The following is a 10438-nucleotide window of genomic DNA, read 5'->3' on the forward strand; positions in this document are numbered from 1 at the left end:
ACTTTTGGACATTTTATTATTGGTTAATATTTAAAAGAACGACGTACGGGCGACGGGCCACGGACTAAGATATTAATATCTTATCGCTATAATACAAACTATATATAGGTATACGAAATAAATCATGTGTAATAACTAATAATGGAAAAAATATTTTTCCAAGCATTTTATTTAATAAGCCGAATGTGAGTATATAAATAAAACTTGCAATAAAAACAATAATCGCTCGTCGAACGCTGATTCCTTATCGTATATTATATATGTATTTTAATATGTATATTCCAAAGATTCTATTCTAATTTCTAAGAAAACAAAATATTAGACATTATTATTTTCTACGATTACAGATATTTGTTATTAGTTATTACTATACACACTAATACCCTATTATAAATAATATGCAATGTGCATTATATATTATAGTCAACAATACCCAATATGGCAATGCATGTGCCTGTGAACAATATAAAATATAAATATTAAATAGATCTTATGATATTATAACAAACAAGGCTGTATACTTATTTGAATATAAAATTAAAAATTTTTTTGAATTTTATTAAAATCGATTTTATTATGATAATGATTACGATTTTGATATGAAATATCGATTTTGACATTTTTCAATTTTTATATACATTTTGAAAATCATTAACAATCATTAACGATTTCGATATTACTTTTGATTTTTTAAAAGATTTTTAACGATTTTTATCGATATTTAAAATCGATTTTGAAATCGATTTCAAGCCCTGCATTTTATTATATTATTAATTATTATTTTTTTTTTTCGATAATACATATTTTGAATTATTTAACATATATTTATGTACATATTTTTATTGTATAAATACATACTTTGGTTATATAAATACATATAAATCCGAGCCATAATTATAACATTTTTAGGTAAAATAAAAATAATAAACAAATAACAAATTCAATCCAAACCTCCAGAGAAAGTACTTGATACTTCATTAACAATATTAACGGGGAAACAACTATGGTTAAGTATTTGCTATAAACTGCCGGATACTGAGAAAAAATACTTTTTCCATAACCAGTAGACATAACCACACATGCGTCTTTTTTTTGCAGAAAAATAAAATATATACACATTTTGTATATACCAACAAATAAACAGAAACTAGAAAAGTCAATCTAAACGTCTTACTTCTAAAGCTCAATATATCATTTCCCATTGCATCGACCGAAATGTAGATTGTCAAAAATATTTCCTAAGTGTAGATATGTGCTGCGGACTAGGTTCAGTTGAAGACATTTTAAACTTTGAAACAGCGAATTAAAACTATTAAATTAATTACAGTGCATAAAGGCTTTATAGGTACTAAAACAATTAATTGTGAAGTTTGACGGACTAATGATTTTAGTATTAATATAAATGAATAACAACACGACAATATGATTATGTATAAGTATAAAATATAATAACGTACAACTGGACAATTTAACGTGACTGTAGACATCACACACCGTACATGCACTGTACGGCGGTGGCTGTGCAAGTGAGTATTGCATACTTCAAACGCCCTATATAATATATATGCACAATCGAGGTCATACGATCGATCATCTTATGATCGTATAACTAGATACTAAGTTGTACACACGTGTCAAGTCTGACTACTAATATTAATTGTATATTTCAACAATATTATTGTCATCTGTAGGTACAAGGTACTATTATAGGTAGGTACTATATTTTTAATTATATTTACGCATTGCCTCTTTAAACCAAGGTATTTATTATCATAAATTATGATTCATAATAGGTAGGTATTTTCAACTGCCAGTTAACAATAGTAACATTTTAGGCCCCGTAATTTTACTCTGCCATGGGCCCCGCAAATTTTCAGGACAGCCCATGTCCAGGAACCCATGTCCCGGCGTCTCAGACAAAGTTTTCGGGACACCGATTTGTACCGGTTTTAGACTTTTGCATATTAATTTCCCGAAAATAAAAATCCTTTTTAAATTGTATTTCTTTTCCTTACTCGGTTATCGATTTTATTTTGAACAAATCCTAATCGTAAATTATTTCGATAACGAACGTTCGGAATGTACAACAATCACAGTTATAATCGCTTTCTAAATATAGTCAACCTACTGCTTTTAACTACATACATTTTTAATCGGGATAAAACCATGTTATGATTAAGATACGGTTACGAAAGATAATGTTACAGAATGTGTAGTTGTTTACCTATAGTCTATACATTATACATTAGGTAACAGTTATTTGATGACGATACAAGTTGTACCTACGGGAGTGCAAAATTTATCAACAGCTTTGTACGTATTTATAATTTACAGTGTCGTAATTTTATACCATTCATTTTTTTACGTAGTGACTATGCCACCCAAAATACTTTGTCATTTTAACGAAAAGTTGCAAAATGATTTCCCATTTAATAAAAAACTTAAACCTACTGACGATTTCAATGTACAGTGTACAACTTGCCATGGAACTTTTTCAGTAAGTCATGGTGGACGATCGGACATAAACGACCACCTCAAAACGCAAAAACATAATTGATTAATTTCAATATTATTTATACCTAAAAGTTATATACAAATACCTATGTAATTATAAATTTACTAGATAATTACCTATTTTTTATGAATTTTGGTGTCCCGGATATCTAAAAATTAAATCTGGCCACCCTGTTGTACCTACACGTATTGTACACTGTATTTGGTTTATGTATTTATAAATAATATATTTTGTAAAAGAAAATATGTGTAGAAGGACTAAATGTCTAATATTGTGTAAAGCATTTAGGTAGTATTTTTAAGTAAAATGTAAGTGTAAAATATTGAAATACATTATGTTTGAGCGCACAGTGATAATTTTTTTTTTGTTATTTACTTGTAAAAAATGGCGTATACTGAATTAGAGGCATAATATTTTATTTATGTCATCTCCGCCGTACATTGTTCCTTAATACTCTGAGTTGGACCGTACTACCGTAGTTGATAGTGATATACAGAGACCTGCAGAGGTCACATGCAGAGGTCACTATAACTTGAAGGGGTATAAATGTTTTACTAAAACAATATTTAATACTTATTATCTATATATATTGCAATGCCGTAACCGCTAACTCATAGACTTCTAATATAGTCTATGTACTAACTATCGCGTGCATATGTGTTAACCAAAATCTTGAGGCCCTTTATAATCTTTTTCAATACGTACCACAAATAACTTTTTATATTTTTAGCAAAAAGAAATTTACATACAAAAATTTAGACTTAAACATACTCGTACCATTTTTTTAAATAGGTGTCATCTTTCAGGCGCGGATCCAAGGAGTAGGGGGGCTAAGGGGCTTTAGCCCCCCCCCCTTTGGTCGTATATATACTTATTTATTATATATTATAATAATATATTACTTTTAGACCCTTAGACTAGGACTTCGGTACTTCAGATATTTCAAAAATAAGAAAGACTTCGTACAAAATTAGTAATTAAGTACATTTTTTTGTACTTTAAACCCCTTTTTTCATTTCTAGATCCGTGCCTGTCATCTTTAAGCAGTTTAGAATTGTTTGGTGTTGGTGGCAAACCGGCTAAAATGGGTTGATTTGTTTAAATAACACCCCCCTCCCACACCCAAAGCCGGTCAATACGTCTTCACACACCGATTTTTTCTTTGTACTCAGAAGGTCCGATTTTATAATATAGTCCACCTATATGAAAATCAAGTGAGCTAAATTTGGTACGGTCAAAACGTCGGACGTCAGTAGCTCCTGGACTATAAATCGTTTCAAACAATTGGCTTTTGTGCTACCTACTGTGCAATTGCACAGTGGCTAATGTCATGTTCAGGGCGCCTCAATACATGTTTCAAAAAGTAATCTGACAAAGGCCCACATCCCCTTCATAATGATTAGGTATATTATAAACCTGGAAAATGACCTAGCGCAATTGGTATATTAAAAGGTAATTTTAAGCGCAATTGGTAAACTCCCTTTTTTCAAGTGAATTTTTCTTTTGGTTCTTATATTGCGATTTCTTTCGGGCACCCATGTCAACCTCCTATTCTTTTTTCATTCATTAGTTAAGTTAATTTTTTTATATACATTGTTTAAACATTCTATAGACAATCTATCCCTGGAAAACTTCTGATTAATCATTCGCTAATAAACTTATTGTTTGGGTTTAAGAAGCATATTATACTGCAGGATCCAACTTATATTTATTTTATTTTATATATATAAACAGACGCAAGTCCTTTACATTTACAATATTTTATGCACAATCGCGCTAATAATTATACAACCACCGTCTAGTAAGTATATGATTAACTATACTATGTAAAGAGTCTAATACAAAGTTTATGTGAAAATCAGTTTAATAAAACCAATGATAGGTATAATTAATAAACAACATAAGGAACGTGAATCTAGTTGGTACTTTGGAAGGTCAAAAGTAAAAATTTCCCAGTAGTTTTCAAAAGCGCCGTTATCTACATGATAAAATAAATAATAACAATATAAAATATCCAGACTGACAAACCGTCTCCGCTCAGAATCGTTTTTCTTATACAGTGATATTATATCATTGAATTCAAATTTAATACCATCCATTATATAGTGACCCACTTGTAATCTACTGTACAGCAGAGTGACATCCACTTACCCTCCTTTTTTTATTTATTTAATTTGTTAACTTATAATTTAAAAAATAAAAACTAGGTAGTCTCTCCACTAGTATATAGTTATCATTATTGGGTAGGTTATTGATCACACTGATTTATTAAGATAATTTAGCAGCCTGACCGAGCCAGCAGCCAAGTCAGAAATTATATAAGAATCAAAACAAGTTAACTTAACCCTATTTAGCTTGTCTTATTTCCAATTGCATTTCTTGACACTTAAGAGTTCATTTAAATAGTATTAGTAAAAACACCTTAAGTAATTCCCGAACTTAGCACAAGCATGTTATATATTTTTGATAACAAACTTGATGTCAATAACTAGTGAAAAAATAAAATACTAATAATAGCATGAATAAATATGAGCACATAAAAAAATAATTTAAATTTAGTTTTTATGATTGTTTGAAGGCTAAAAAATGTAAAAACCAGACATTTCTAGGAGTATACATTAATTCATACAACAAAACATGTTATTACAAGATTGTGTATCAATAAATGTATAAAAAAAATAGATTATTAATATAATATGCAAACTTTAAATAAATTAAAATATAATAAAATATGTTTATGAGTTTAAGATTAAAGTGATAATGCCTTGTTGTAGTACATAGTTAAATTCAATTTAATGAAAAATTAATTTTTTGTCCTTTATTGCTTATGTAATAAGTTATATAATGAAAAGTAAAAAAAAAATTTATAATTATTACTAAATATTTCTTTAAAATATATACTAAATGCGACAACAATATCACTTTTCATTTATTTTATATATTGTATAAAAAAAAAAAAAATAAATAATACTTAACATTTAATTTATGGAAGACATACATAATGGGCAACTTAATGCCGGATAACAGTAATAATTAAAAATGTCTAAAATACTTTAAACTTAAAAAAAAGTTTTAGTTAATAATATGAGCAAATAACTCTTAGTATATAATATAATAAGCAAATAATTAAATTATGATTTTTGTTCTGATTTTCAATAAAATTTAAGTATTTGTTAATTAAAATTTGGAAATATTTCAATCAGAAATAAATAATATATCTATTATAATAAAGGAAATCATAACGTAGGTCAGAAATAATTTTAAATTTAATTTAAATTAAAATTAGATGAAATATTGATGTTATTATAGCTATATGGAGAATATGTTAATATTTTAAATATTTAAAATAAATGTTTTATAAAAACAATACCAACAATTATGAAGATCATTATTTTTATCAAAAGTTAATTTTAAGCCAAAATTGATTCAGTCTTAAAAATATATATTTTTATCACAAAATTTGAATTATTATAATTTTAATGCTTTAAACACTTATGTGGTCACAAACTTATTAAGCTATATAATTTCACACTGGTAAAATACATTTCTGTGTATGCTTGCTGTTGCTGCAGATTTTGTTTTTATAATCAGTTTGCATTTTTCGGATTCGAGTACAATTTTAAAGGCACTCAGTTACTGACTGTAAAAAAATAAAATATATATAAGAATCGCATAAAATAATTTATTTATTTAATAATATAATATTTAATATTACTATCATTCTACACTAAAATTGTATAGTTTTTATCAAATGTTTAATATGTATATTAACAAAAATGAACTTGGGCTTGGCTTGGTGAGAAAAAAACCGCACAACATTTTGACACATAATCTTTTGTCGGGTTAGGTTAAACTGGATATCTGGCAAACCTATTGGTGAAGCGCGGGTTGGACGCAGTCACTAATGTGTGCTGCAGTCAAGTATCGTCTGCATGCCGGATAAATGACCAATCAGGTTCTTTGAGATGAATCCTGTCCCCCAGAACATTTATTACTAAAACCAACTGTAACCCCTACAAAATGCTAAGGTTGTTGATGCTCAAATGTTCAAAAAAAAAATTTTAATTTATAAAAGTGAAATAGGGACAGCCTAGGAATTTTGAAAATATCTTCAAGTTGACTTATACTAATTCAAGAGGGAAAAAAGTAAGCTAAAAAACAAAGCTTTTCAAACATTTTATAACTATATTTATCAATATTATTTTTTGATAAATAGAAATTAATTGATAAATAAGCTTAAAAATTTCAACATTTTACTTAAGTTGGGCATATTAAAATATTTAAGTGACTAATTAATTTACAAGTTTATTATACAATATAAAGTTAAAATTTTTAAAATGAATACTAAATATTGTATACAAATAAATGTATTATAGATGACATCATCCAGGTAATTAGTTATGTCCATAGGTCTCTCATTATGTCATCAAGAACCTCCAGATACCCAGTCGAGCTATTCCAAAATAATAAAATATTTGGAGTGTTAAAGAATTATTTAATTAGCAAAAATGTCAATACCAACAATAAAATTCTGTCAGAACTCTAAAATGTCTGTATATTAACTAAATATAAATGACTTTCAATTTGTATGTTTTTAAAAAAAAATTCTTTTAATATAGTACCTACTGACACTATATAAATATGATAGTAATTTATTTAATTGCTTCAACAGATTATGAAATAACAAATGTAAAATATACGGAAGGAATATAGTAATTAGCATTTGGATTTAGATAATAATAAATATAAAAAGTTGTATAAAAATATTATATTAATTTACTTAATGTATCTAAGATGGAATGGACTAAACTCAGATAATAGGATAGCCTTTGGATAACAAAGAAATTGATATACCAAATTGTTTCATGTACTTCAACCATTGAGTATAAAGTACACAAATGTATTATGCTTAAGACTATTGACCAAATTAAATTGTTTATGAACTTAGAATTTTTTTATTAGTTTACAAAATCACTGTATCTAAGGTGAAATAGACATCACACTCAAATAATAGGTTTGTCTTTGGATAACAAAGAAATTTATATACCAAAAAGTTTCTTGAACTTCAACTATAGAGTAAAAGTACACAAATTTATTTTGCATAAGAAAGTATGGAACAAAGTAAATTTGTTCAAAACATTTAGTAACAAAATGAATAACTGTATCTGCAATGAAATAGACTGGTTTCACATGAACAATATGTCTTTAGATAACCAAGAAATTTATCTAGCAAAAAGTTTCTTCATGAATTAAAGTGTTTAGACAAATGTATTTCACATAACATATTTTAATTTTAAGATAATATCAAAACTCACGATTTCTTAATACAATTGTTTCAGATGGAGGTTTATTTTTAGGCTTAAAAAATATATCTCTAATGAGCATCGAGTGAATGGTTGGTATCTGCTTTTGCTTGTGTAGCCATGGTTCATCTGGATTGTTAGATTCATGATCCAAGGCAACTCGTCTGGATACACGAGTCATAATTCCTAGCAAGTCACTATTTCTATGATCATGTTTGTTCATTTCAGAACAAAGACTCTGAATAAACCATGTGCCATTCTCAGGATGCCTGAATGAATAATAACCTTAAAAAAAATTATCATAATGTATTGTACAAATATAGAGATGATATTCCAAATGTTGAAATTTACCATCGTAAGTGCTGAAAGTAATCAAGAAATCTGCATGTTTAGGAATTTTGTATGAGGTATTAGGAGAATCTACTTCAGTTATCATTTTTTTTCTCAGTGTAATACCAGGATCCAGCCTTTCTCCGCGACATGCCTGAAACAAAAAAACAAGAACAAGCTTTGAATACACAATTATCATTTGATTCTATAGCTTGTACAATTACCTGCACAAAAAATAGTTTAGGTTTTCCGGCTAGTGTACGACATTTATCAGCAGTAAACGAATTCCACAAAAATTCAACTGGGTATGGATTATCTTTGGCATAAACAAATGATTGACTGACCCCGTGTGTCAACACAACAATAGCGAGACAATCATTTTGAGAATGATCAGCATTAGCCACTGTAAAATGTAATCCATAAATAATAAGAATATATATTTAAGAAGATGTCAGCGCAATATTTATTTTCCTCAGACCCATGTGCAATATAGACAAAACGTTTTCACCTAAAATCGGTTTTTATGATTTTTGAGTAATCTTAAAAAATCATTTATTACAAAAAATATAAAGCATAATTTTTATGAGTGCATTACATAATGGTTTTATACTTAATTATTATTTGACTTAGTATAACTTAAAAATAAAATTATTAGTCTAGGTAAGTTATGTTAAAATTATTTTAAGACAATATTTAGACAATTCGATGTCATACCCTAAAAAATATTATTATCGTTTTTGTAATGGGTGATTTTACTCTTAGATTACTTAAAAACATAAAAAAAAAATTGATTCTGCGTAAACGAGTTTAGTCTTTGTTGCACATGGGACAGAGGGAGAAAACAAACAGTGTGCTGTTAAACATCCTCTAAAGTTAAATTCTAAGTCTTAAATAGTTTAATACAATAATACATACATTCGTTCAAATGATGAGTCAATTCTCCATAATACAAGTTATTCCAAACCATAACATTAAAATCTAAACGATAGAACATTTTTTCCAACTCTTCAACATCTTTCCATGAACCTTGCCGTTGGGCTAAGCTATGACTATCAAAAATATCATTATTTATTATGACAGCGATACCTCGATATTCATGATCCATATTATAACATGTAGCATCTTTAGTAACAGGCATTACAACTTCTTGGATGGATCTTCTAAAACCAGGACATAATTTGTTATAGTATATTATCAAAGTAAAGCCATAATATGTACAAATAGATTTACCTGTTTGAATTGGATGTTTGTTGTTTTTCTAATTCTGGAATTGGTCGGGCATCAACAGAATCAGAGTCATTACTGTTACTAAACCTGAACCATGTTCCTTTAAAAGACCTGCCTGAAGAAGACCGTGAACCAGGGCTACTATACCCTTGATCAAGTAATTCAATGGTGAGCTCAGCACGCCTAGATTTATTTAACTCTGTGACTTTTGTAGACTGCGATGTAGATGAGTATAAGACTTCACCAGATGCTGATGGGAAACTATGACGTTTAATATGCGCTGGAGACATAGTTTCACCAACACAGTCAATAACATTTGAAGTTCTACGAACACGTGATGGAATTTCTGATAATGATTCCATATCAATACTTTGTGAATCATCTAAAAACACTTCGTCGTCATCAAATTCTTCCTCATAAAAACCAGTGGATACAGACAAAAGATGCTCTTCTTCCTTTACTGTTGAGCCGAAATCTAATGATACATTCTCTTCTTGTAGAGAATCCATAATGATCTATACAAATCAAAAATATTTGGCATAAGTTTAAGTAATCAAATGTGCAAATCTGGGAGCCATACAATTTTTAGCATTCCTTTTTTTTTTTTGAAGAAATTGAGTAACTAATAACTATGTAAGATACATGCCATAACAAAAAATACAATCACACTTTTGACAACAACATTGCTTCTATCAACAAAGACTGAAGAAGAAATAAAAATTCAAAAATTTATAAAATAAATTGCTTATAAATTAAGATTTACCATTGCAAAAACCATCAAAGTTAAGTATCGTGTCATTTCTTTTAACATTACGGTACAAAATGTAAATTAAGAATCTAGATATTATTATACGCCTGTGAAGGACAATGAATTTACTAAATTTATAGTTATAATAACTTTAACAAATAAAAAATTATATATTATTTAATTATTATATACCTACAATCTACATGTATATTATTTAAAACTAATTTGAATTTAAACTATAGATAGCCATATAGGTATCCACTTGATGATAAGTTAGTTTTAAATTATCAAAGAATAATCATTACATCAAATGCC

At 27.9% G+C, this 10438-nt stretch overlaps 1 protein-coding gene across 1 annotated transcript; it reads right to left on the reverse strand.

The window, feature by feature from the left end:
- Positions 1-6027: 6027 nt before the first annotated feature.
- Positions 6028-9301, reverse strand: LOC115034111 (caspase-1-like). Its single transcript, XM_029489838.1, has 5 exons — positions 9064-9301; positions 8373-8551; positions 8170-8302; positions 7831-8103; positions 6028-6155 (listed from the first exon to the last, which is right to left on the reverse strand). The coding sequence occupies exons 1-5, from the start codon at positions 9284-9286 to the stop codon at positions 6145-6147; spliced, it is 819 nt and encodes a 272-aa protein (XP_029345698.1). The 5' UTR covers positions 9287-9301; the 3' UTR covers positions 6028-6144.
- Between the last annotated feature and the right edge of the window lie 1137 nt (positions 9302-10438).

The sequence above is a fragment of the Acyrthosiphon pisum genome, chromosome A2 (genome assembly GCF_005508785.2).
Source record: "Acyrthosiphon pisum isolate AL4f chromosome A2, pea_aphid_22Mar2018_4r6ur, whole genome shotgun sequence".
Lineage (NCBI taxonomy): Eukaryota > Metazoa > Arthropoda > Insecta > Hemiptera > Aphididae > Acyrthosiphon > Acyrthosiphon pisum.

Bases quoted from the DNA above. Each gene is read 5' to 3' on its own strand.
- LOC115034111 (XM_029489838.1), bottom strand. From the start codon at position 9,286: ATGCCTGTTACTAAAGATGCTACATGTTATAATATGGATCATGAATAT. The intron at 8,552-9,063 runs GTATGTATTATT...TACATTTTACAG, and splicing joins GACTCATCATTTGAACGAAT to TGGCTAATGCTGATCATTCT. The intron at 8,104-8,169 runs GTAAATTTCAAC...ATTTTTTTTAAG, and splicing joins TACTTTCAGCACTTACGATG to GTTATTATTCATTCAGGCAT.